The sequence below is a fragment of the Rattus rattus genome, chromosome 4, assembly GCF_011064425.1.
Source record: "Rattus rattus isolate New Zealand chromosome 4, Rrattus_CSIRO_v1, whole genome shotgun sequence".
In the NCBI taxonomy this organism is placed as follows: Eukaryota; Metazoa; Chordata; class Mammalia; order Rodentia; family Muridae; genus Rattus; species Rattus rattus.
Genome location: NC_046157.1, coordinates 87,307,208 through 87,335,121, shown reverse-complemented (window position 1 = coordinate 87,335,121; position 27,914 = coordinate 87,307,208). Strand labels below are relative to the sequence as shown.

General features: G+C 41.1%; 1 protein-coding gene and 1 pseudogene across 2 annotated transcripts; one reads left to right on the top strand and one right to left on the bottom strand.

The window, feature by feature from the left end:
• Nucleotides 1–247: 247 nt before the first annotated feature.
• On the top strand, nt 248–27,914 carry LOC116899157 (zinc finger protein 431-like). Of its 2 annotated transcripts, XM_032900715.1 has the most exons (5): nt 248–344; nt 11,530–11,656; nt 11,856–11,916; nt 16,236–16,336; nt 27,806–27,914. In XM_032900715.1, the coding sequence occupies exons 1-4, from the start codon at nt 342–344 to the stop codon at nt 16,279–16,281; spliced, it is 237 nt and encodes a 78-aa protein (XP_032756606.1). In that variant the 5' UTR covers nt 248–341; the 3' UTR covers nt 16,282–16,336; nt 27,806–27,914. The 2 variants fall into 2 exon arrangements, with proteins under 2 accessions (XP_032756606.1, XP_032756607.1); XM_032900716.1 differs by lacking the exons at nt 16,236–16,336; nt 27,806–27,914 and having other exon boundaries at nt 11,856–11,920.
• Nucleotides 16,223–16,359, bottom strand: LOC116899833 (annotated as a pseudogene).

Sequence of the window (27,914 nt, the reverse complement as noted above, 5' to 3'; positions counted from 1 at the left end):
TGCTTGTGGAACTGCCCGTACGCTAACAGGCGCAAGTTCTACGGCAATGCCAGTCTCTCCAGGTCTGGGACAGTTCTGTGCCTAGAGCTGAGGCCAGGTCTGGGAACCACTGTGCTGTGACACTTCATAGCACTCTGTCTTTAAGGGAGCTGTCACTCAGGCCTCACTAGCCAATCACGGCTTCTAGACGGACCCGCCAGTCAGAACGGGGAGAGCATTTCCGTTCCTTAATGCTAAATGTTCGGGCTTGCGTCTGAGAGAGGCTCTAGTGGTTCCTTGTCCTGATCTGTGACCCACTTTCGGGAGCTGTGAGGAGAGCGGGGCGATTCGGGATCCACGCCATGGTGAGCAGGGCCGACGTCCCCATTCCGGGAGGAGCGGCGGAAGACTGTGGGGTTCGTCCCGGGGTGCGTGAACCGGGGCCAGACTCGAAGCCCGGTGTGATTCCGTTTGTTCCTCAGAGGTCCCTGCACCTCCCAAGCGGAAGCGGGGCGTCCTACGGCTTAGATCCCCTGGCTGCGCCTGCGCATAGTATGGGGAACGGCCCCTGTGTGAAAAATATCCTTGTTGCTGACGTCACCATGTAGCGAGTGTCGCTAGGGAAGGCAGATGTACTGACTCGCAGAACTCTACTTTCTCTAGTGTGTTCTAGAAGTTCTGCACTCGGCACTTGACGTTCTGGTGTAGGATCCGTCTGCAGTTAATCCTTTGCAGGCGCAAAGTTTGTGTTATTAACACATTGGCATGTAGATGCCTTGGCGGTCCAGTCACGTGTGTTAATAAGGCCAGACTCACTGGGTTTCCTGGCTTCATTCATCGACATTTACTCCATTTTAATTGTGTATTTTTTTCTAAGTTTGCTCTCCCGTTCTTTTGATCTCTGCCCTTTCCAGAAGGTACTGGGCAGGCAAGTTTTTCCGATTCCCTGATAGAACTGGGTGGGGAGGGAAACAAGGGATAATACCATACATTCAGAGAAAAGATACATACTTAAAACCTGAGTTTGGAGGCCTCTAGTTGTTTAATCTCTTCTTCAATAAAGTAGGGAAGGTTATATTAAGGAAGCCTGTATCCCAGCCAGAGGAGTTGTCTCTTCCTTTTTTGGAAGAAATACTTTCTATCTTTTGTCTATTTTTTTCGCTCTTTATATTTTCTCTCTTTATTGCAGCTGTTTTTGAAGTTTTGAAGTCAGAGGTTGTCACTGTTTAGTGTTTATAGAGCCTTGATTATTTTTTCATTCATGGTTACTTATTTTTATCAGTTTCCCTTGGTATCAAATATGACACTTTTTATTGGGCATTTGTTGAATTTGTAACTCAAATTCTGCATTATAATATAATGTTAACACTAGCCAAGATGGCAGCATACCATAAGGTTGCTTTCTACTCAAGGTTAGCTCACTTCCTGCTCAGGTGAGGCCATCTTCATCAGGAACAAGTCCCAGAAGGATGTGCTCTTCTCAAGGTTAAATGTACAGTGCTACAGCCTCCTCTTTAGAAACACCCCGGGCTGGCGAGGTGGCTCAGCGGTTAGAGCACTGACTGCTCTCCCAGAGGTCCTGAGTTCAGATCCCAGCAACCACATGGTGACTCACAGCCATCTGTAATGGGATCAGATGCCCTCTTCTGTGTGTCTGAAGACAGCCACAGTGTTCTTATATAAATAATAATAATAAAAAAAGAAATGCCCTTTTGTGAGGTTAGCATAAACATAAGAGGAGATGAAACCTATGGCATGGTCTGGGCAGGTAGACCTCCCATGGCTGTGGAACAGAAGAAGGATGCCATGGCCTCCAGCAGAGATGGTTGAGTCCATCCTTGTCTCACCACATAGATTGTATTGTGGAAGCCAAGCTTTGTTTATCATCTACCTGTTTTACCTTCTCCTCAGTCCTCCGACACAAAATGTTGCTTGGCCCCATTTTATCCCAATTGAGTATGGTCTGGGCTGTGATCAGACAGATCTCCTTGTTGGCTGGAATTTAAGACTTTCAGATTTCAAGTAGTTAAATAGTTGAATCAAATTTAAAGCCTTAGTCTTGTGTGGCATGTCTACACAGTTAGAAATACAGTTTCCAGATGGCATCATCTACAACAGTCACACTTTCAGCATAGCAAGAGAGTGCCTTCACTGCTTCCACCTGACCTCATTGGAGGTTTCCCAGGTTCCATGAGGGAGCTATGTAGGAGACAAACAAGGGACGTACCATGTACTCAGAGAACAGATAAGGGTTTGGAGGCCTTCAGTTGTTTAATCTCTTCCTGGAGAGGCTAGTGATGTTTATATTAAGGAAGCCTATAACCCAGTGAGAGAAGTTGGCTCCTCACTATTTGGATGAAATATTTTCTTTGTCTTTCCTTTTTCCCCCTCTTTTCCTTCAGAGCTGTTTTCTGTTTAGGTTACATTCCTGTCATGGTTTACATTAGCTCAACAGTGCCATGCTCCTGTTGTTGGATGCTTGGTCTTCAATTAGTAGAACTGTGTAAACTTAAGCAGTATGACCTATGGGAGAAGGTTTGTCACATTCATTCAGGTGTGTCACTTTAGGTGGACTTTAGGTTTCAAGAGACCAGAGCAAGGCAGGTGTTTCTTTCTGCTTGCCTGCCTGTGTATCAGGATATAACACTCAGCCCCATGCCTGTCTACCATGATGCTTCCTTTAAAGATGACAATGGACTGTCACTATAATCAATCCCCAAAGTATTCCATTAAAGAGTTGTATTGCAAAGTCTTGGTTGTATTGCATTTTCACAGCCATAGAACTTTTGTATACCTTTGCTGTCCTGAAGATCACTATGTAGACCGAGTTGGCCTGGAAATCATAGAGACTCACCTGCCTCTGCCTCCTGAGGCTGGGATTAAAGGTGAGTGCCACCACACCAGCCCATGGATTCTCCTTGTTTTAAAAGTTAGTAATTTTAATATAATTTTAATATAAATATAAATTTAATATAATTTGTATCATCAATTATGCTGCTCTGTTTATATCTCTGTATATATAGTAGGCATTTTTCCAGCAATGCAGTCTCTTATTCAGTGTGAACAGAAATGAGAGGTGTGATTCTCCTTTTTTTTTTTAAATTTTATTTTTCTTGGATATTTTATGCATTTACATTTCAAATGTTATCCCTTTTCCCCCCTCTCCCATATCCCCTCCCACCTTCCCCTGCTTCTGTGAGGTTGCTCCCACTCCCACCCACCTACTTCACCCTCAACACCCTGGCATTGGGGAAACAAGTCTCCACAGGACCAAGGGCCTTTCCTCCTATTGATGCTGGACAATGCCATCCCCTGCTACATATGTGACTGGAGTTATGGGTCCCTCCATGCGTACTTGTTGGTTGGTGGTTTAGTCCCTGGGAGCTCTGGTGGGGTTGGGTTGGTTGATATTGTTGTTCTTCCTATGGGGTTGCAAACCCCTTCAGCTTCTTCAGTCTTTTCTCTAACTCTTCAGTCCCCTTGTTCAGTCCAATGGTTAGCTGCAAGCATCCTCATCTGTATCAGTAGGCTCAGGCAGAGCCTCTCAGGGGACACCCATATCTTGCTCCTGTCAGCAAGCACTTATTGGCATCTGCAATAGTGACTGGATTTGGCGGCTGCATATGGGATGGATCCCCAGGGTGGGCAGTCTCTGGATGATGTTTTCTTCAGTCCCTGTTCCACTCTTTGTCCTTGTATTTCCTCCCGTGAATATTTTGTTCTCCCTTTTAAGAAGGAATGAAGCATTCACATTTTGATCTTCCTTCTTGACCTTCATATGATCTGTTAAATTTTTCTTAGATATTACAAGCTTTTGGACTAATATCCACTTATCAGTAAGTGCATAACCATGTGTGCTCTTTTGTGACTGGGTTACCTCACCCAGGATAATATTTTCTAGTTCCAATCATTTGCTTGCAAATTTCATGAAGTCATTGTTTTTGATAGCTGAGTAGTACTCCATTGTGTAGATGTACCACAATTTTTGTATCCATTCCTCTGTTGAAGGACATCTGCATCTGGGTTCTTTCCAGCTTCTGGCTATTATAAATAAGGCTGCTATGAACATAGTGGAATGTGTGTCTTTGTTATATGTTGGAGCATCTTTTGGGTATATGCCCAGGAGTAGTATAGCTGGGTACTCAGGTAGTACTATGTCCAATTTTATGAGGGAATTCCAGACTGATTTCCAGAGTGGTTGTACCAGCTTGCAATCCCACCAACAATGGAGGAGTGCTCCTCTTTCTCCACATCCTTGCCAACATCTGTTGTCGCCTGAGTTTTTTATTTTAGCCATTTTGACTGGTATGAGGTGGAATCTTAGGGTTGTTTTGATTTGCATTTCCCTGATGACTAAGAATGTTGAACATTTCTTTAGGTGCTTCTCAGCCATTCAGTATTTATTCCTCAGCTGAGAATTTTTTGTTTAGCTCCCATTTTTTAATAGGGTTATTTGACTCTCTGAAGTCTAACTTTGTATATATTAGTTCTTTGTATATATTAGATATTAGCTCTGTATCAGATGTAAGATTTCCCAATCTGTTGGTGGCCATTTTGTCCTATTGACAGTGTTCTTTGCCTTACAGAAGCTTTTCAATTTTATGAGGTCCCATTTGTCGATTCTTGATCTTAGAGCATGAGCCATTGGTGTTCTGTTCAGGGAAATTTTCCCAGTGCCCATGTGTTCGAGGCTCTTTCCTACTTTCTCTTCTATTAGTTTCAGTGTATCTGGTTTTATGTGGAGGTCCTTGATCCATTTGGACTTGAGCTTTGTATAAGGTGATAAGAATAGATCAATTTGCATTCTTCTCCATGCTGACCTCCAGTTGAACAAGCACCATTTGTTGAAAATGCTCTCTTTTTTTTCCATTGGGTGGTTTTAGCTTCTTTGTCAAAGATCAAGTGACCATAGGTGTGTGCGTTCATTTCTGGGTCTTCAATTCTGTTCCACTGATCTACCTGCCTGTCTCTGTACCAATACCATACAGTTTTTATTACTATTGCTCTGTAATACAGCTTGAGGTCAGGGATGGTGATTCCCCTGGAAGTTCTTTTATTTTTGAGAATAGTTTTTGCTATTCTGTGTTTTTTGTCATTCCAAATGAATTTGCAAATTGCTCTTTCTAACTCTATGGAGAATTGAGTTGGAATTTTGATGGAGACTGCATTGAATCTGTAGATTGCTTTCAGTAAGATGGCCATTTTTTACAATATTAATCCTGCCAATCCATGAGCATGGGAGATCTTTCGATCTTCTGAGATCTTCTTCAATTTCTTTCTTCAGAGACTTGAAATTCTTGTCATACAAATCTTTCACTTGCTTGGTTAGAGTCACACCAAGGTATTTTATATTATTTGTGGCTACCGTGAAGGGTGTTCTTTCCCTAGTTTCTTTCTCAGCCTGTTTATTCTTTGAGTAGAGGAAGGCTACTGATATTTTTTTTCCTTTTTTTTTTTTTTTTCCGGGGCTGGGGATCGAACCCAGGGCCTTGCGCTTCCTAGGCAAGTGCTCTACCACTGAGCCAAATCCCCAACCCCGGAAGGCTACTGATTTAATTGAGTTAATTTTATATCCAGCCACTTTGCTGAAGTTGTTTATCAGGTGTAGGAATTCTCTGGTGGAACTTTTGTGGTCACTTAAGTATGTTGTTGTAAAATTATATTTAATAAAATGCTGTCTTTTACCCTGCTAGGTCCAGCACCACAGTGCCCAAAGATATCTGGTAGATAGCTTGCTAGAAGCACACATCCCAATTCCACAGTGGCCCAGTGTCTCTAGCCGCTGCACACTCTCTTACATTTAAATTGCTACGAGAAAGAGCACACAACAGAATAACCTCTGATCCAATTGATAAGATATAATTGCCCACCTAAACATACAAAGCCCTGTACAGATCCATCCCTTAAGAATATGCATAACAGGGGTTGGGGATTTAGCTCAGTGGTAGAGCGCTTGCCTAGCAAGCCCAAGGCCCTGGGTTCGGTCCCCAGAACCGAAAAAAAAAAAAAAAAAAAGAAAAAAAAAAAAAAAAAAAGAATATGCATAACAACCTGTAAATACAGAGTGGAATCGTAACGACAGCCTCCATGTTCTCTCCACAGCTACCCTGCTGTCTCCTCCAGTCTCCTGTCCTTTATGTTCCCGTCTCCTCCTCTTCACTCAAACTTCTCTCCCGTCCATCCTTCCTTCTCATCCAATGACAGGCCTGGTTCTATCCTGTACCTGCCCTCACCTGTATGACATCCTACATAAGTATACTATCATATTATCTGCAAATAGTGATATTTTGACTTCTTCCTTTCCAATTTGTATCCTTTTGACCTCTTTTTTTCCGCCTAATTGCTCTGGCTAGGATTTCAGGTGCTATCTTGAATAGGTAGGGAGACAGTGAGCAGCCTTGTCTAGTCCCTGATTTTAGTGGGATTGCTTCAAGTTTCTCTCCATTTAGTTTGATATTGGCTACTGGTTTGCTGTATATTGCTTTTACTATTTTAGGTATGGGCTTTGAATTCCTGATCTTTCCAAGACCTTTGTCATGAAGCAGTGTTGAATTTTGTCAAATGCTTTCTCAGCATATAATGAGATGATTATGTATTTTTTCCCTTTTAGTTTGTTTATATAGTGGATTACGTTGATGGATTTCCATATATTGAACCATCCTTGCATCCCTGGGATGAAGCCTACTTGATCATGGTGAATGATATTTTTGATATGTTCTTGGATTCAGTTTGCGAGAATATTATTGAGCAATTTTGCATTGACATTCACAAGGGGAATTGGTCTGAAGTTTTCTTTCTTTGTTGGGTCTTTGTGTGGTTTAGATATAAGCATAATTGTGGTTTCATACAAGGAATTGTGTAATATTCCTTGTTCTGTTTCTACTTTGTGAACTACTTTGAAGAGCATTGCTATTAGGTCTTCTTTGAATGTCTGATAGAATTCTGCGCTAAACCCATCTGGTCCCAGGCTTTTTTTGGTTGGAAGACTTTTAATTACTGCTTCTATTTCTTTAGGGATTATGTTTAGATGGTTTATCTGGTCCTGATTTAACTTGACACCTGGTATCTGTCTAGAAAATTGCCCATTTCATCCATATTTTCCAGTTTTGTTGAGTATAGTCTTTTGTAGTAGGGTCTGATGATTTTTTGAATTTCCTCAGTTTCTGTTGTGATATCTCCCTTTTCATTTCTGATTTTGTTAACTTGGATACACTCTCTGTGCCCTCTGGTTAGTCTGGCTAAGGGTTTATCTATCTTGTTGATTTTCTCCAAGAACCAGCTCCTGGTTTTGTTGATTCTTTGTATAGTTTTTTGTTTTGGTTTGTTTGTTTGTTTCTATTTGGTTGATTTCAGCTCTGAGTTTATTTCCTGCTGTCTAGTGCTCTTGGGTGTACTTGCTTCTTTCTGTTGTAGAGCTTTCAGGTGTGCTGTCAAGCTATTAGTGTATGCTCTCCCCAATTTCTTTTTGGAGGCACTCAGAGTTTTCCTCTTAGCACTGCTTTCATTGTGCTGGGACTAACTTTCATGTTAGTTATGTTGTGCCTCCATTTTCATTAAATTCTAAAAAAGTCTTTAATTTCTTTCTTTATTTCTTCCTTGACCAAGTTATCATTGAGTAGAGCGTTGTTGTAAGCGGGCTTTCTGTTGTTTTTGTTGTGTATTGAAGACCAACCTTAGTTCATGGTGATCTGATAGGATGCATGGGATTATTTCAACCTTCTTGTGTCTGTTGATTCCTGTTTTGTGACCAATTATATGGTCAGTTTTTCAGCAGGTTTCATGAGCTGCTGAGAAGAAGGTATATTCTTTTGTTTTAGGATGAAATATTCTATAGATATCTGTTAAATCCATGTGGTTCATAACTTCTGTTAGTTTCACTGTGTCTCTGTTTAGTTACTGTTTCCATGATCTGTCCATTGCTGTCCATTGGTGTTGAAGTATCCTGCTAGTATTGTGTGTGGCGCAGTGTATGTTTTGAGCTTCAGTAAAGTTTCTTTTATGAATGTGGATTTCCTTGCATTTGGAGCATAGATGTTCAGAATTGAGAGTTTATCTTGGTAGATTTTTCCATTAATGAGTATGAAGTGTCTTTTCTTATTTTTTTTTGAAAACTTTTGTTTGAAAGTTGATTTTATTCTATATTAGAATGGCTACTCCAGCTTGTTTCTTGGAACCATTTACTTGTAAAAAATTTTCCCAGCCTTTTTCTCTTAGGTAGTGACTGTCTTTGTCACTGAGGTATGTTTCCTGAATGCAGCAAAATACTGGATCCTGTTTATGTATCCAGTGTGTTAATCTATGTCTTTTTGTTGGGGAATTGAATTCATTGATATTAAGAGATATTAAGGAATAGTGATTATTGTTTCCTGTTATTCTTGTTGTTAGGGGTGGAATTATGTTTGTGTGGCTCTCTTTTGTGTTTATTGCTAAAGGGTTACTTCCTCCTTTTTCTAGGGTGTAGTTTCCCTCCTTGTGTTGGAGTTTTCCATCTATTATCCTTTGTAGGGCCGGATTTGTGGAAAGATATTGTGTAAGTTTGGTTTTGTCATGGAATATCTTGGTTTCTCTGTTGTGTTTTGCCCTGAAGTTATCTGTATTTTGATGCTAATTCCACTGCCCCAAGGACAGCTGCCTAGTCACTTCTCAGGAATCAGGTGACTTCACCAGAACCTCCCCATTGAATTTGTAAAGTACAGGTGAGGGGCACGTACAGGATAGAAGGAGGCCTGTCACTGGAGGAGAAGGAAGGATGGGCAGGAGAGAAGTTTTAAGGAAGAGGAGGAGACTAGAACAGAAAGGAGAGACAGGACAGAGGAGAGGGTGAGAAGCCATGGCAGGTGATGTTAAGATTCTGTGTATTTACAGGTTGTTATTAATGTTCCTAAGGGATGGATGGTGCGGACTTTGTATGTTTAAGTGGGCAATTATATCTTATCAATTGGATCTAAGATTATTGTGTTGTGTGTTCTTTTATGTGATGGTTTGAATGTAGGAAAGTGTTCAGTGGCAGGAGACAATGGGCCACTGGGATGTGATTCCGCCAAGATATCTAGTAGATATCTTGGGGCACTAGGTCTTGGACCTAGTGGGGTAAAACACCTATACTTTTTTTTTTTTTTATATTTTACAACAACATTTCTCCATCTTTTGTGATTGAGAGTTTTGTCTGGGCTGGCATTTGTGTTTTCTCAGGGTCTGTATGACATCTGCCTAGGATCTTCTAGCTTTCATAGTGTTGAAAGATCCCCGAAGAGAGACCCTTACTCAAGTCTCGGGAAATCGCAGACCCCAGACACAGAGAGACCATTTTGGATGTAATAAGCAAAGGCGAGGTTTATTACGGAGATCTATTATGGAGATCTCCGGGCCGACACGTATCCCGCGCAGGAGACAGAGGTGTCGACCCCGAAACTCAAAAGTCAGGGGTTTATATAGGGAAAGCTAGGGGGTTTGGCGCGGCTATAAGTGATTGGCTCATTCAAACATAGACAACACAGCAGAAGAGTTGCTGACTGGGGCGTTCAGGATTTTATAAGCTAGGGGCTTATCAGGGTTTGAAGGACATCTGGTTAAGATGTGACTCTGAGTAAGCTGGGGGAGATGCCCTTCTGCCAGATGGTTTATGAGTCAGTCCTGATAGCTTGGGCTGGTTCCTGCATTCCTTTTCTTTATCTTTATGGTCTGTTAGTCTTAGCGGCAGGGCTGCCTGGACTTGTCTGGGCTTGTTTCTTATAGTTTAGCCCCGAGTCTGTGGATTTTGAATATATCCTCTTCTTTTTTTTTTTTTTTGGTTCTTTTTTTCGGAGCTGGGGACCGAACCCAGGGCCTTGCGCTTCCTAGGCAAGCGCTCTACCACTGAGCTAAATCCCCAACCCGAGTCTGTGGATTTTGAAACTTACTCTTTTAATTTTATATTTTTAAACCTTAAATCTGTATAATTTTCCTTTCATTGTCTGTTGAGATGTCTGGTGTATTTCTGATAGGTCTGCCTTTATATGTTACTTGATCTTTTCCCCTTACTGCTTTTAATATTCTTTCTTTGTTTTGTGTATTTGATGTTTTGACTATTATGTGATGGGAGGAATGTCTCTTCTGGTCCAATCTGTTGGGGGTTCTGTAGGCTTCTTGTATGCTCATGGGCATGTCTTTCTATAGGTTAGGGAAGTTTCCTTGTATAATTTTGTTAAAGACATTTACTGGCCATATAAGTTGGGAATCTTTACTCTCTTCTTTACCTATTGTCCATAGGTTTGATCTTCTCATTGTGTCTTAGATTTCCTGGTTGTTTTGGGTTAGGAGCTTTTTGCTTTTTGCATTTTCTTTGACTATTGTGTTAATGTTTTCTATGGTATCTTCTGCTCTTGAGATTCTCTCTTCAATCTCTTGTATCCTGTTGATGATGCTTGCATCTATGACTCCTGATCTCTTTCCTAGGTTTTCTATCTTGAGGGTTGTCTACCTTTGTGATTTCTTTATTGTTTGTATTTCCATTTTTAAATCCTGGATGACTTTATTCAATTCCTTCACCTGTTTGGTTGTGTTTTAATGTAATTCTTTAAGGGATTTTTGTGTTTTCTCTTTAAGGGCTTCCACTTATTTACCTGTGTTCTCTTGTATTTCTTTAACGGAGATATTTATGTCCTTCTTAAAGTCCTCTATCATCATCATGAGATGTGATTTTAAATCTAAATCTTGCTCTTGCATTGTGTTGGGTTATCCAGGACTTGATGTGGTGGGAGAACTGGGTTCTGATGATGCCAAGGAGTCTTGGTTTCTGTTGCTTAGGTTTTTGTGCTTGCCTCTCACCATCTGGTTATCTCTGATGTTAGTTGTTCTTGCTGTCTCCTACTGGAGGTTGTCCCTCCTGTGTTCCTGTGAGCCTGTGATCTTTTTTTTTTTCGGAGCTGGGGACCAAACCCAGGGCCTTACGCTTGCTAGGCAAGCGCTCTACCACGGAGCTAAACCCCAACCCCTGAGCCTGTGATCTTAAGAGTGAGAGCATTCCTGGCAGACCAGTTCTCTCAGGGCAGTCTTTGGGTCTGGAGCTCTGTGGGACAGTCTTAGCTCTGGGTGTAGATGGAGACTGGAAGGGTCTTGCCTTAGGCTGCCCTGAGGCTTCTGGGCCAGTGCACTCCTGGCCGGTCTTTCCTTGGACAGTCAATGGTGAGAAAGTCAATGGTGGGCTGTGGGCTTAGGAGGGAGAGCACTCCTGGCAGACCAGCTCTCTGTGGCCAGGTTTTGTTTCTGAGGGCTGTGGGACAGCCTCAGCTCTGGGTACAGATGGAGGCCAGAAGTTGTGAGTCTCCTTTATTGTTTCCTTGTAAAATGAGTTGGTGATTGTATTCGAAATTCTCTGACATGGAATTAATATGTCAAGCACACAGAATTATGTAAATATATATTCAATGAAGTATATATTTAAATGACATTTAAAATGTAGCAGCATCACAATTTCTAATATATATATATATAATATTTCTAATATATGTGTGTGTGTGTGTGTGTGTGTGTACTCTCTGTATATATATCCATATACATGATATACTTTAGGATGCAGTGACCTATGAGGATGTGCATGTGAACTTCTCTCAAGAAGAGTGGGCATTGCTGGATCCTTCTCAGAAGAGTCTCTACAAGGATGTGATGCTCGAGACCTACTGGAACCTCACTGCTATAGGTAATTATATGCATTTTCCTTTACTTTTTAACTTAAGAGGAGACTTTCTTAGAGATAGGTGCTTCTCTGTGATTTTAATTGTGAAAGAGGTAAAATGTATATAAATCAGGCACTGTTCTAAGGCTTGCTGAATATAGTGATTTAAATTTTACATAATTTCCAGTGATATATTATATATTTTTTTGGTACTATATTTTAGGCTACAAATGGGAAGACCACAATATTGAAGAATATTGTCAAAGTTCTAGAGGACATGGAAGGTAATTTTCATGTGCATGCTGATACATATGTGCTTCTGAAGAAATTTTAATGTACCCTGAAGTTTTAATCAAAAAAATTGTAAACAAGCATGACTTTCTAAGGAGTGTCAAATTCTTCCATCATTGCAATAAGTCAGTGTCAGGTAGTTAATGGTGGTATTCCTTTAAGAAACAAAAAACAGGGTTGAGATTTAGCTCAGTGGTAGAGCTTGATCTAGGAAGCATGAGGCCCTGTTTGGTCCCCAGCTCGAAAAAAAAAAAAAAAAAAAAAAAAAAAGAAACAAGAAAACAAGGCTTTAGTAGATGTCACAAATTTAATGATAGCCATGTGAGAACCATGTTATTGAAGTATCCACAGAAAAAGCATACAGATTCATTCAGGATTAATGTCTGTCTGTCTGTAAATGAATTATTTTGTTTTTAAATTAGATATTTCATTTATTTATATTTTAAATGTTATCCCCTTTTCTGGTTTCCCCTCAGCAAGCTCCTTATCCCATTGCCCCCTCCCCCTGCTTCTATGAGGGGGTTCCCCTACCCACCCACCCACTCTCACTTCACTGCCCTGGCATTCTCCTACACTGGTAGCCTTAAGCCTTCACAGGACCTAGGGCTTCTCCTCCCACTGATGCCAGATAAGGCCATCCTTTGCTATAGCTGGAGCCTCCATGTGTGCTCACTGGTTGGTGGTTTAGTCCCTGGGAGCTCTGGGGGCGGGGTCTGGTTGGTTGGTATTGTTATTCTTCCTGTGGGGTTGCAAACACTTCAGCTCCTTCAGTCCTTTCCATAATTGCTCCATTGGAGTCCCTGTGCTTAGTCCAATGGTTGCCTGTGAGCATCCACCTCTGAATTTGTCATGCTCTGGCAGAGCCTCTCAGGAGACATCCATATCAGGCTCCTGTGAGCAAGCACTTCTTGGCATCATCAATAGTGTCTGGGTTTGGTGTCTGTATATGGGATGGACCCCCGGTGGGGCAGTCTCTGGATGGCCTTTCTTTCCTTCAGTCTCTGTTCCACTCTTTGTCCCTGTATTTCCTTTAGACTGAGCAATTCTGGGTTAAGAATCTGGAGATGAGTGGATGGCCCCATCCCTCAACTGGGGAACTTGTCTAACCTCTGGATATAGTCTCTACAAGGTTCTCCCTCACCTTTGTTGGGCATTTCAGCTATTGTCATCCCCATTGGGTCCTGGGAACCTCTTGCTTTCCTGGTATCTGGGACTTTCTAGTTACTACCACCTGTTCCCCATTCCCATTGCTACACACCTCTGTTCAATTTCCTGACCCTCTGTACATCATCCCTGTCTCCTCCCATACCTGATCCTTCCCCTCTTTCCCCCTTCCTTCTCTTCTCTTTCTCCCAAGTCCCTCCCATTCTCTACCTCCCATGAGTATTTTCTTCTCCTTTGTCAGAAGGACTGAAGCATCCACACTTTGGTCTTCCTTCTTTTTGAGCTTCATATAGTCTCTGAGTTATATCATGGGTGTTTTAAGCTTTTTTGCTTAATATCCACTTATCAGTGAGTATATACCTTGTGTGTTCTGTTGTGACTGGGTTACTTCACTCAGGATGATATTTTCTAGTTCCAATATTTGCCTGCGAATTTCATGATGTCATTGTTTTTAATGGCTGAAGTACTCCGTTGTGTAGATGTACCACATTTTCTGTATGAATTCCTCTGTTGAAGGGCATCTGGGTTCTTTCCAGCTTCTGGCTATTATAAATAAGGCTGCTATGTACATAGTGGAGCACGTGTCTTTGTTATATGTTGGAGCATCTTTTGGGTATAGTAATTGTCGCTTCATAGAATGAATTAGGCAGTGTTTCTTCTGTTTCTATTTTGTGAAATAGTTTGAAGGGTATTGGTATTAGGTCTTCTTTGAAGGTCTCACAGAATTCTGCACTAAACCCTGGGCTTATTTTGGTTGGGAGACTTTTTTTTTTTTTTTTTTTTTTTTGTTCTTTTTTTCGGAGCTGGGGACCGAACCCAGGGCCTTGCGCTTCCTAGGCAAGCGCTCTACCACTGAGCTAAATCCCCCAACCCCTGGTTGGGAGACTTTTAATGACCACTTCTATTTCTTTAGGGGTTATGGGACTGTCTAGATCATTTATCTCATCCTGATTTAACTTTGGTACCTTGTATCTGCCAAGAAAATTGTCCATTTCATCTATATTTTCCAGTTTTGTTGAATATAGGCTTTTTGTAGTAGGATCCGATGATTTTTTGAATTTCATGTTTCTGTTGTTCTAGATACTTTCTCTGTGCTCTCTGTTTAGTCTGGGTTTATCTATTATGTTGATTTTCTCAAAGAACCAGCTCTTGGTTTTGTTGATTCTTGGTATAGTTCTTTTTGTTTTTACTTGGTTGATTTCAGCTCTGAGTTTGATTATTTCCTGCCGTCTACTCCTCTTGGGTATATTTGCTTCTTTTTGTTCTAGAGGTTTCAGGTATACTGTTTTGCTGTTAGTGTGTGCTCTCTCCAGTTTCTTTTTGGAGGCACTCAGGACTATGAGTTTTTCTCTTAGTATTGTTTTCATTGTGTCCCATATGTTAGTTATGTTGTGCCTTCATTTTCATTAAATTCTAAAAAGTCCTTAATTTCTTTATTTTTCTCTGACCAAGTTATCATTGAGTAGAGAGTTATTTAGTTTCCATGTGTATTTGGGCTTTCTCTTATTTTTGTTGTTATTGAAGACCAGCCTTAGTCTGTGGTGATCTGATAGGATGCATGGGGTTATTTCGATCTTCTTGTACCTGTTGAGGCCTGTTTTGTGACCGATTACATGCTCATTTTCGGAGAAGGTACCTTGAGCTGCTGAGAAGAAGGCATGTTCTTTTGTTTTAGGATGAAATGTTCTATAGATGTCTGTTAAATCCATTTGGTTCCTAACTTCCGTTAGTTTCATTGTGACTCTGTTTAGTTTTTGTGTCCATGATCTGTCAATTGATGAGAGTTGGGTATTGAAGTCTCCCATTATTATTGTGTGTGGTGCAATGTGTGCTTTAAGCTTTAGTTAAGTTTCTTTTATGAAGTGCATTTGGAGCATAGATGTTCAGGATTGAGAGTTCATCTTGGTAGATTTTTTTCCCTTGGATGAGTATTTTTTGATAACTTTTGGTTGAAAGTTGATTTTATTTGATATTAGAATGGCTACTCCAGCTTGTTTCTTGGGATCATTAGCTTGGAAAATTGTTTTCCAGACTTTTACTTTGAGGTAGTGTCTGTTTTTGTTACTGAGGTGTTTTTCCTGTATACCCCAAAATACTGAGTCCTCTTTACGTATTCTGTCTGTTAGACTATTCTTTTTATTGGGAAATTGAGATCATTGATGTTAAGAGATATTAAGGAATAGTGATTGTTTCTTTCTGTTATTTTTGTTGTTAGAGGTGGAATTATGTTTGTGTGGCTTTCTTCTTTTATGTTTTTTTTTGCAAAATGATTACTTTCTTTCTTTTTCTAGGGTGTAGTTTTCCTCCTTGTCTTGGAGTTTTCCATTTATTATCCTTTGTAGGGCCAGATTTTTGGAAAGATATTGTGTAAGTTTAGTTTTGTCATGGAATATCTTGGTTTCTCTATCTATGGCAATTTCAAGTTTTGCTGGGTGTAGTAATCTGGGCTGGGATTTGTGTTCTCTTAGTGTCTGTATGACATCACAGGATCTTCTAGTTTTTAAAATATTTGTTGAGAAGTTTGTTGTAATTCTGATAGGTCTGCCTTTATATGTTACTTGACCTTTTCCCCTTACTGCTTTCAGTATTTTTTCTTTGTTTTGTGCATTTGGTGTTTTGCTTATTATGTGACGAGAAGAATTTCTTTTCTGGTCCAATCTATTTGGAGTTCTGTAGGCTTCTTGCATGTTTATGGGCATCTTTTGAATCTTCATTTTTCTATACATATTATCCTTAGGTTTGGTCTTTTCATTGTGTCCTGGATTTTCTGGATGTTTTGGGTTAGGAGCTTTTTGCGTTTTATATTTTCTTTGATTGTTGTGTCAATGTTTTCTATGGTATCTTCTGTCCCTGAGATTCTCTCTTCTATCTCTTGTATCCTGTTGGTGATGCTCGCATCTCTGACTTCTGATCTCTTCCCTAGGTTTTCTATCTCTAGGGTTGTTTCCCTTTGTGATTTCTTTATTGTTTCTATTTCCATTTTTAGATCCTAGATGGTTTTGTTCAATTCTTTCACCTGTTTGATTGTATTTTCCTGTATTTCTTTAAGGGATTTATGTGTTTCCTCTTTGAAGGCTTCTGTCTGTTTTTCCATGTTTTCCTATATTTCTTTTTCTTTTCTTTTTTTTTTTTTTTTCATGTGTCCTAGGCATGAAACAGCTTTGGCCACCAAGCCAGGCATCAAACTAGGATGAACAAAGAACTGCCATCTGCTCTGCCCCTGACTGATATAGGAACACCACAAACCAGGTGCTTGCCCAGTGCCAGGGGGGGTCTGCATTTCTTTAAGTGAGTTATTTAAATCCTTCCTAAAGTCCTGTATCATCATCATGAGATATGAATTTAAATCCAAATCTTGCTTTTTCGGTGTGTGTTGGGGTATCTTGAACTTGCTGTGGTGGGAGACCCAGGTTCTGATGATGCCAAGTAGCCTTAGTTTCTGTCACTTATATTCTTGTGCTTGCCTCTTGCCATCTGGTTATTTCTGGTGCTAGCTAGTCTTGTTGTCTCCGAGTGGAGCTTGTCCCTCCTGTGAGCCTGTTAGCCAGTGATCTTTGGACTGTCAGCACTCTTGGGAGAACCACTCTCCCCAGGCGGGATTTGGGTATGGAGAGCTGTGGTACAGGCTTATCTCCAGGGTGCAGATGGAAACCTGAAGTCTCTTGTCCCTCGCTGTCTTCAGTTCCTATGCCCTGTGGGAGTTCCTCTTGGGACAGCTATTGGAGCAGTATTGGTGGTCTCACCTGTCATGTTGGGTGTTTCCAAATTATTCCTTTTTTTTTTTAAGAAATTTTTTTCAAAGATTTATTTATTATATATAAGTACACTATAGCTGTTCAGACACACCAGAAGAGGGCATCAGATCTATTACAGATGTTCATGAGCCACCATGTGGTTGCTGGGATTTGAACTCAGGACCTTTGGAAGAGCAGTCAGTGCTCTTAACCACTGAGCCATCTCTCCAGCCCCCAAGTTATTCCTAATATAAATTTTAGCAATGAATAATCTGGCAGCTAGATTTTTTTTATCGGATTTTTTTAAATATACAGTTTTTTTTCTTTTCTTTCTTTCTTTCTTTTTTTTTTATTAACTTGAGTATTTCTTATTTACATTTCGAGTGTTATTCCCTTTCCCGGTTTCCAGGCCAACATCTCCCTAACCCCTCCCCCTCCCTTTCTTATGGGTATTCCTCCCATCCTCCCCCATTGCCCCCTCCCCCAACAGTCTAGTTCACTGGGGTTCAGTCTTAGCAGGACCAGGCTTCCTTCCACTGGTGATCTTACTAGGATATTCATTTACCTATGAGGTCAGAGTCCAGGGTCAGTCCATGTATAGTCTTTGGTAGTGGCTTAGTCCCTGGAAGCTCTGGTTGCTTGGCATTGTTGCACATATGGGGTCTCAGGCCCTTCAAGCTTTCCAGTTCTTTCTCTGATTCCTTCAATGGGGGTCCTGTTCTCAGTTCAGTGGTTTGCTGCTGGCATTCGCCTCTGTATTTGCTGTATTCTGGCTGTGTCTCTCAGGAGAGATCTACATCTGGCTCCTGTCTGCCTGCACTTCTTTGCTTCATCCATCTTGTCTAATTGGGTGGCTGTATATATATATGGGCCACATGTGGTGCAGGCTCTGAATGGGTGTTCCTTCTGTCTCTGTTTTAATCTTTGCCCTCTCTATTCCCTGCCAAAAGGGTATTCTTGTTCCCCTTTTAAAGAAGGAGTGAAGTATTCACATTTTGATCATCTGTCTTGAGTTTCATGTGTTTTAGGCATCTAGGGTAATTCAAGCATTTGGGCTAATATCCACTTATCAATGAGTGCATACCATGTGTGTTTTTCTGTGATTGGGTTACCTCACTCAGGATGATATTTTCCAGTTCCAACCATTTGCCTACGAATTTCATAAAGTCATTTTTTTTTTTTTCGGAGCTGGGGACCGAACCCAGGGCCTTGCGCTTGCTAGGCAAGTGCTCTACCACTGAGCTAAATCCCCAACCCCCAAGTCATTGTTTTTGATAGCTGAGTAATATTCCATTGTGTAGATGTACCACATTTTCTGTATCCATTCCTCTGTTGAAGGGTATCTGGGTTCTTTCCAGCTTCTGGCTATTATAAATAAGGCTGCTATGAACATAGTGGAGCACGTGTCTTTTTTATATGTTGGGGCATCTTTTGGGTATATGCCCAAGAGAGATATAGCTGGATCCTCAGGCAGTTCAATGTCCAATTTTCTGAGGAACCTCCAGACTGATTTCCAGAATGGTTGTACCAGTCTGCAATCCCACCAACAATGGAGGAGTGTTCCTCTTTCTCTGCATCCTTGCCATCATCTGCTGTCAGCTGAGTTTTTGATTTTAGCCATTCTCACTGGTGTGAGGTGAAATCTCAGGGTTGTTTTGATTTGCATTTCCCTTATGACTAAAGATGTTGAACATTTCTTTAGGTGTTTCTCAGCCATTCGGCATTCCTCGGCTGAGAATTCTTTGTTTAGCTTTGAACCCCATTTTTTTAATAGGGTTATTTGTCTCCCTGCGGTCTAACTTCTTGAGTTCTTTGTATATTTTTGAATATAAGACCTCTATCTGTTGTAGGATTGGTAAAGATCTTTTCCCAATCTGTTGGTTGCCGTTTTGTCCTAACCACAGTGTCCTTTGCCTTACAGAAGCTTTGCAGTTTTATGAGATCCCATTTGTCGATTCTTGATCTTAGAGCAGAAGCCATTGGTGTTTTGTTCAGGAAATTTTTTCCAGTGCCCATGTGTTCGAGATGCTGCCCTAGTTTTTCTTCTATTAGTTTGAGTGTATCTGGTTTAATGTGGAGGTCCTTGATCCACTTGGACTTAAGCTTTGTACAGGTTGATAAGCATGGATTGATCTGCATTCTTCTACATGTTGACCTCCAGTTGAACCAGCACGATTTGCTGAAAATGCTATCTTTTTTCCATTGGATGGTTTTGGCTCCTTTGTCAAAAATCAGGTGCCCATAGGTGTGTGGGTTCATTTCTGGGTCTTCAATTCTGTTCCATTGGTCTATCTGTCTGTCTCTGTACCAATACCATGCAGTTTTTATCACTATTGCTCTGTAATACTGCTTGAGTTCAGGGATAGTGATTCCCCCTGAAGTCCTTTTATTGTTGAGGATAGTTTTAGCTATCCTGGGTTTTTTGTTATTCCAGATGAATTTGCAAATTGTTCTGTCTAACTCTTTGAAGAAATGGATTGGTATTTTGATGGGGATTGCATTGAATCTGTAGATCGCTTTTTTTGGTAAAATGGCCATTTTACTATATTAATCCTGCCAATCCATGAGCATGGGAGATCTTTCCATCTTCTGAGGTCTTCTTCAATTTCTTTCTTCAGAGTCTTGAAGTTCTTATTGTACAGATCTTTTTTACTTGCTTGGTTAAAGTCACACGAGGTACTTTTTATATTATTTGGGTCTATTATGAAGGGTGTCGTTTCCTAATTTCTTTTCGGCTTGTTTCTCTTTTTGTAGAGGAAGGCTACTGATTTATTTGAGTTAATTTTATACCCAGCCACTTTGCTGAAGTTGTTTATCAGCTTTTAGTAGTTCTCTGGTGAAACTTTTGGGATCACTTAAATATACTATCATATCATCTGCAAATAGTGATATTTTGACTTCTTCTTTTCCGATCTGTATCCCCTTGACCTCCTTTTGTTGACTGATTGCTCTGGCTAGAACTTCAAGAACTATATTGAATAAGTAGGGAGAGAGCGGGCAGCCTTGTCTAGTCCCTGATTTTAGTGGGATTGCTTCAAGTTTCTCTCCATTTAGTTTAATGTTAGCAACTGGTTTGCTGTATATGGCTTTTACTATGTTTAGGTATGGGCCTTGAATTCCTATTCTTTCCAGGACTTTTTATCATGAAGGGTGTTGAATTTTGTCAAATGCTTTCTCAGCATCTAATGAAATGATCATGTGGTTTTGTTCTTTCAGTTTGTTTATATAATGGATCCGTTGATGGTTTTCCGTATATTAAACCATCCCTGCATGCCAGGGATGAAGCCTACTTGATCATGGTGGATGATTGTTTTGATGTGCTCTTGGATTCGGTTTGCCAGAATTTTGTTGAGTATTTTTGCGTCGATATTCATAAGGGAAATTGGTCTGAAGTTCTCTTTCTTTGTTGGGTCTTTGTGTGGTTTAGGTATAAGAGTAACTGTGGCTTCATAGAAGGAATTCGGTAGTGCTCCATCTGTTTCAATTTTGTGGAATAGGTTGGATAGTATTGGTATGAGGTCTTCTATGAAGGTCTGATAGAATTCTGCACTAAACCCGTCTGGACCTGGGCTCTTTTTGGTTGAGAGACCTTTAATGACTGCTTCTATTTCCTTAGGAGTTATGGGGTTGTTTAATTGGTTTATCTGTTCCTGATTTAACTTCAGTACCTGGTATCTGTCTAGGAAATTGTCCATGTCCTGCAGATTTTCAAGTTTTGTTGAATATAGGCTTTTATAGTAAGATCTGATGATTTTTTGAATTTCCTCTGAATCTGTAGTTATGTCTCCCTTTTCATTTCTGATTTTGTTAATTTGGACACACTGTCTGTGTCCTCTCGTTAGTCTGGCTAAGGGTTTATCTATCTTGTTGATTTTCTCAAAGAACCAACTTTTGGTTCTGTTGATTCTTTCTATGGTCCCTTTTGTTTCTACTTGGTTGATTTGAGCTCTGAGTTTGATTATTTCCTGCCTTCTACTCCTCCTGGGTGTATTTGCTTCTTTTTGTTCTAGAGCTTTTAGGTGTGCTGTCAAGCTGGTGACATATGCTCTTTCCTGTTTCTTTCTGCAGGCACTCAGAGCTATGAGTTTTCCTCTTAGCACAGCTTTCATTGTGTCCCATAAGTTTGGGTATGTTGTACCTTCATTTTCATTAAATTCTAAGAAGTCTTTGATTTCTTTCTTTATTTCCTCCTTGACCAGGTTATCATTGAGTAGAGCATTGTTCAACTTCCATGTATATGTGGGCGTTCTTCCCTTATTGTTATTGAAGACCAGCTTTAGGCCGTGGTGGTCTGATATCACGCATGGGATTATTTCTATCTTTCTGTACCTGTTGAGGCCCATTTTTTGACCAATTATATGGGCAATTTTGGAGAAAGTACCATGAGGAGCTGAGAAGAAGGTATATCCTTTTGCTTTAGGATAGAATGTTCTATAAATATCTGTTAAGTCCATTTGGTTCATGACTTCTCTTAGTCTGTCTATGTCTCTGTTTAATTTCTGTTTCCATGATCTGTCCATTGATGAGAGTGGGGTGTTGAAATCTCCTACTATTATTGTGTGAGGTGCAATGTGTGTTTTGAGCTTTTAGGTTCCCTTGTATTTGGGGCATAGATATTTAGGATTGAGAGTTCATCTTGGTGGATTTTTCCTTTGATGAATATGAAGTGTCCTTCCTTATCTTTTTTTGATGACTTTTAGTTGCAAATTGATTTTATTTGATATTAGAATGGCTACTCCAGCTTGCTTCTTCCGACCATTTGCTTGGAAAGTTGTTTTCCAGCCTTTCACTCTGAGGTAGTGTCTGTCTTTGTCTCTGAGGTGTGTTTCCTGTAGGCAGCAGAATGCAGAGTCCTCGTTGCGTATCCAGTTCATTAATCTATGTCTTTTTATTGGGGAGTTGAGGCCATTGATGTTGAGAGATATTAAGGAATTGTGGTTATTGCTTCCTGTTCTATTCATATTTGGATATGAGGTTATGTTTGTGTGCTTTTCTTCTCTTTGTTTTGTTGCCAAGACGATTAGTTTCTTCCTTCTTCTAGGGTATAGCTTGCCTCCTTATGTTGGGCTTTACCATTTATTATCCTCTGTAGTGCTGGATTTGTAGAAAGATATTGTGTAAATTTGGTTTTGTCATGGAATATCTTGGTTTCTCCATCTATGTTAATTGAGAGTTTTGCAGGATACAGTAACCTGGGCTGGTATTTGTGTTCTCTTAGTGTCTGTATGACATCTGTCCAGGATCTTCTGGCTTTCATAGTCTCTGGCAAAAAGTCTGGTGTGATTCTGATAGGTCTGCCTTTATATGTTACTTGACCTTTTTCCCTTACTGCTTTTAATATTCTTTCTTTATTTTGTGCATTTGGTGTTTTGGCTATTATGTGATGGGAGGAATTTCTTTTCTGGTCCAATCTATTTGGAGTTCTGTAGGCTTCTTGTATGCTTATGGGTATCTCTTTTTTTAGGTTAGGGAAGTTTTCTTCTATGATTTTGTTGAAGATATTTACTGGTCCTTTGAGCTGGGAGTCTTCACTCTCTTCTATACCTATTATCCTTAGGTTTGATTTTCTCATTGAGTCCTGGATTTCCTGTATGTTTTGGACCAGTAGCTTTTTCCGCTTTACATTATCTTTGACAGTTGAGTCGATGATTTCTATGGAATCTTCTACTCCTGAGATTCTCTCTTCTATCTCTTGTATTCTGTTGGTGAAGCTTGTATCTACGACTCCTTGTCTCTTCTTTTGGTTTTCTATATCCAGGGTTGTTTCCATGTGTTTTTTCTTGATTGCTTCTATTTCCATTTTTAATTCCTTCAACTGTTTGATTGTGTTTTCCTGGAATTCTTTCAGGGATTTTTGTGATTCCTCTCTGTAGGCTTCTACTTGTTTATTTATGTTTTCCTGTGTTTCTCTAAGGGAGTTCTTCACATCTTTCTTGAAGTCCTCCAGCATCATGATCAAATATGATTTTGAAACTAGATCTTGCTTTTCTGGTGTGTTTGGATATTCCATGTTTGCTTTGGTGGGAGAATTGGGCTCCGATGATGCCATGTAGTCTTGGTTTCTGTTGCTTGGATTCCTGTGTTTGCCTCTCGCCATCAGATTATCTCTAGTGTTACTTTGTTCTTCTATTTCTGACAGTGGCTAGACTGTCCTAAGCCTGTGTGTCAGGGGTGCTGTAGACCTGTTTTCCTGTTCAGCCAGTTATGGGAACAGAGTGTTCTGCTTTCAGGCGTGTAGTTTTTCCTATCTACAGGTCTTCAGCTGTTCCTGTGGGCCTGTGCCCTGAGTTCACCAGGCAGGTCGCTTGGAGTAGGAAGGTTTGTCTTACCTGTGGTCCCGAGGCTCAAGTTCGCTCGCGGGGTGTTGCTTATGAGCTCTCCATGGGGGCAGCAACCAGGAAGATCTGCGCCACCCTTTCCGGGAGCTTCCGTGCACCAGGGTTCCAGATGGCGTTTGGTGTTTTCCTCTGGAATCAGTAATGTGGGCAGAGTGTAGTCTCTTCTGGTTTCCCAGGCGTGTCTGCCTCTCTGAAGGTTTAGCTCTCCCTCCCACAGGATTTGGGTGCAGAGAACTGTTTATCTGGTTGGTCCCTTCAGGTTCCGGCGGTGTCTCAGATGCAGGGGACCTGCTGCTGCTGTGCCCTTATCCAAGGGAACCCAGAGGCCGTATACAGTTTCCTCTTGGGCCAGGGATGTGAGCAGGGGTGGGCAGTGTTGGTGGTCTCTTCCGCTCTGAAGTCTCAGGAGTGCCCACCTGTCCTTGCGGTGAGGTCTCTCTCCCACGGGGTTTGGGAGCAGCGAGCTGCTGCGGGCAGGGATCCGCGGGTTTGGGGATCCCCCAAAAAACGGAAGTGTCCGGTCCTAGAGGAATTGTGCCTCTGTGTGTCCTGAGTTCACCAGGCAGGTCGCTTGGAGCAGGAAGGTTTGTCTTACCTGTGGTCCCAAGGCTCAAGTTTGCTCGTGGGGTGCTGCCTACGAGCTCTCCTTAAATTTACATTTTAAATGTTAGCTCCTTTCCCTGTTTCCAGTCCATTAACCTTCCTATCCAGTACCCCCTCCCCCTTCTTCTGTGAGGGTGTTCCCCCACCCAACCACCCAGTCCTTCCTGCCTCCCCACCCTGATATTCTCCTACACTGGGGAGTCCAGTCTTGGCAGGACCAAGGGCGGGCTTCTCCTTCCATTGGTGCCCAACAAGGCCATCCTCAGATACATATACAGCTGGAGCCATGGGTCTGTCCATGTGTAGTCTTTGGATGGTGGTTTAGTCCTTGGGAGCTCTGGTTGGTTGGTATTGTTGTTCTTAAGGGTTTGCAAGCCCCTTCAGCTCCTTCAGTCCTTTCTCTAACTCCTTCAATGGGGATCCCGTTCTCAGTTCAGTGGTTTGCTGCAAGCATCCACCTCTGTATTTGTCATGCTCTGGCAGAACCTCTCAGGAGACAGCTATATCAGGCTCCTGTCAGCATGCACTTCTTGGCATCAGCAATATTGTCTAGGTTTGCTGGCTGTATATATATGGGCTGGATCCCCAGGTGGGGCAGGCTTTGAATGGCCATTCCTTCAGTCTCTGCTCCAAACTTTGTCTGCATATCCCCTCCTATGAATATTTTTGTTCCTGCTTTGAAGAAGGACAGAGCATCCGCACTTTGGTTGCCCTTCTTGAGCTTCATGTGGTCTGTGGATTTTGTCTTGGGTAATTCGAGCTTTTGGGCTAATATTCACTTATCAATGAGTGCATACCAAGTGTGTTTTTCTGCGATTGGGTTACCTTACTCAGGATGATATTTTCTAGTTCCATCCATTTGCCTATGAATTTCATAGAGTAATTGTTTTTAATAGCTCAGTAGTACTCCATTGTGTAGGTATATACTATTTAATGTATCCCATTCCTCTGTTGAAGGGCATCTGGGTTCTTTCCAGCTTCTGGCTATTATAAATAGCACTGCTATGAACATAGTGGAGCATGTGTCTTTGTTATAGGTTGGGGCATCTTTTGGGTATATGCCCAAGAGAGGTATAGCTCGGTCCTCAGGTAGTTCATTGTCCAATTTTCTGAGGAACCTCCAGACTGATTTCCAGAGTGGTTGTACCAGTTTGCAATCCCACCAACAATGGAGGAATGTCCATCCTCGCCAGCATCTGTTGTCATCTGAGGTTTGGATCTTAGCCATTCTGACTGGTGTGAGGTGGAATCTCAGGGCTGTTTTGATTTGCATTTCCCTTATGACTAAAGATGTTGAACATTTCTTTAGGTACTTCTCAGCCATTCGCTATTCCTCAGCTGAGAATTCTTTGTTTAGCTCTGTACCCCATTTTTAATAGGATTATTTGATTCTCTGGATATATTCTTTGTATATATTGGATAATAGCTCTCTATCAGATTAGGGTTGGTAAAGATCTTTCCCAATCTGTTGGTTGCCATTTTGTCCTAATGACAGTGTCCTTTGCCTTACAGAAGCTTTTCAATTTTATGAGGTTCCATTTGTCGATTCTTGATCTTAGAGCATGAGCTGTTGGTCTTCTGTTCATGAAATTATCCCCAGTGCCATGTGTTCAGAGCTCTTCCCCACTTTTTCTTCTGTTAGTTTCAGTGTATCTGGTTTGATGTGGAGATCCTTGATCCACTTGGACTTGAGCTTTGTATAGGGAGATAAGAATGGATTGATTTGCATTCTTCTGCATGCTGACCTCCAGTTGAACTGGCACTATTTTTTGAATGTGTTTTCTTTTTTCCACTCCTTTGTCAAAGATCAAGTGTATGCTATCTTCTGCACATTAGATGCTCTCTTCAATCTCTTGTATCCTGTTGGTGATGTTTGCATCTCTGACTTCTGATCTCTTTCCTAGGTTTTCTATCTCCAAGGTTGTCTCCCTTTGTGATTTCTTTATCGCTTCTATTTCCACTTTTAGGTCTTGGATGGTTTTGTTTAACTCCTTCACCTGTTTGATTGTGTTTTCCTATAATTCTTTAAGGGATTTTTGTGTTTCCTTTTTAAGGGCTTCTACTTGTTTACCTTTGTTGTCCTGTATTTCTTTAAGGGAGTTATTCATGTCCTTCTTAAAGTCCTTTATCATTATCATGAGATGTGATTTTAAATCTAAATCTTGCTTTTCCAGTGTGTTTGGATATCCAGTGTTTGCTGTGGTGGCAGAACTGGGCTCTGGTGATGTCACGTGTCTTGGTTTCTGTTGTTTAGGCTCCTGTACTTGCTTGCCTCTTGCCATTTTGGTTGTCTCTGGTGTTAGCTGGTCTTGCTGGCTCTAACAGGCTCCTGTAAGCCTGTGTATCAGTACTCCTGCAGACTGACTTTCTCCCAGCGGGATCTAGGTACTGAGAGGTATGTCACAAAGTCAGCTCTGGGCGCAGACAGAATCCAGACATATTCTGTCTTCTTCTTTTTTTTTTTTTTTTTTTTTTTTTGGTTCTTTTTTTTTCGAGCTGGGGACCTAACCCAGGGCCTTGCGCTTCCTAGGCAAGCTCTACCACTGAGCTAAATCCCCAACCCCCAGACTTCTTCTTGGTTCCTGTGTCCAGAAGGCTCTTGGCAGGTTCCTCTTGGGCCAGGAATGTGAGCAGAATTGGTGGTCTCCCCTGAGCTCTCAGGATTGTCCACACTTCTGAGCACTATATTTTTTCACTTTTGTTAGTTCCCTGTAATCAACAGATAAACCAGTATTTAAAAATGCACATCAATAGCTGACTATTTATGGTCTACTTTTACTTTCTGTGCTAATCTAGCTACATCCCAGACCTATTCCATGATACTTGTATATTATTTTGCTCTTTGGACTCCTTCTTCAAGGTTCCAAATATTCCTTCTTTCTCCATGATCTAAATCTCCCTCTCTGCCTTTCTCCTTCTTCTGGTTGATGGATGTGCTGCCCTATTCTCTATTCTGCCCAGCCACTGGGTGATCAGCATTTATTGACAAGGCAGAGAATAAATGCTAAGAACTCTTTACACAAACTCGAGACAGGAGGTTCTTGGTATAAGCAGTATAGTGCTGTGTCTGGATTGCCCAGATTGAAACAAGATCTGAGGGTGGAGAAATCAGCATTTGAATAATACAAGGGTAAATTTAACACAGTGTATGGAAACATTATTTCTACATATGTCAAATACTTGCTATAAGCAAATTGCCCATAGTGAAGCTAATATTCCTCATATACTTATATTGCTGTATTATAGTGTAATGAGATAGGCAGGCAGTTTGTGAGAGTCAAGACGGTATTTTGTAGCATTAGTTGATTAATCTGTTCTAGTCTCCCTAGTAGTGGTGTGTGCATTCCTTGCTATCTGCCCAATGGTCTGGAATCTTGAAGAAAGACACATACATGCAGTCTTTTATTTTAATATTCCCTTAAACAGCTCAATGGTTGGGCTACTCCCAAACTTCTATATTGCTAACACCTCACATTCAATACTCTTGAGTTATTACTTACTAAAATCCATATTCCATCTTTGCTGCTCTGGACACAGGCCCGCAGCCCTCCTGGGGTCCTAACTCTTAGATGTTGGCAGTCTGTCTGTCCCTCTGTCCTACCCTTCTCACACCTGGACCTTCTCCTTCCCTAGCATGGCCCATTTTTCTCCTCGTGTGTGTGTGTGTGTGTGTGTGTGTGTGTGTGTGTGTTCCTGGTAATCCTAAAGTCCTTTTTTCTCCTCGTGTGTGTGTGTTGGGGGGGGGGTGCGTCCTGGTAATCCTAAAGTCCTGTCCCCTTCTCCCTGCCCAGCCATTGGTCACAGGAAACTTTATTTACTAATCAAAGCCAACTGGGGACCCTCGGTGTCCTACATGCTGATGTGCAAGTTTCTGTGCAATTTTGGGAACCAGTGAACATAATACAAGCAATAAACCAAATCCCAACAGTGTTGTGGTTGAGAAACTTAAATCCCTAAACTACATGTCTATGAGGAACAAAAGGTTATATACATATTAAAGTATGAATATGAACATCTTGTATTTGTTATTCTTCCTTTAATAGATGTATCAGCTGTCCCTCTGGATATGGAAAGAAGCAGTGTACTGGTCTCTTTCCTAGACCAATTAGAAGATATATAGTCATCCCTTTTGTGAAAAGAGGAGGTGAATGG

Bases quoted from the DNA above. Each gene is read 5' to 3' on its own strand.
- LOC116899157 (XM_032900715.1), top strand. The intron at 11,657-11,855 runs GTAATTATATGC...ACTATATTTTAG, and splicing joins CTGGAACCTCACTGCTATAG to GCTACAAATGGGAAGACCAC. The intron at 11,917-16,235 runs GTAATTTTCATG...CATGTGTCCTAG, and splicing joins AGTTCTAGAGGACATGGAAG to GCATGAAACAGCTTTGGCCA.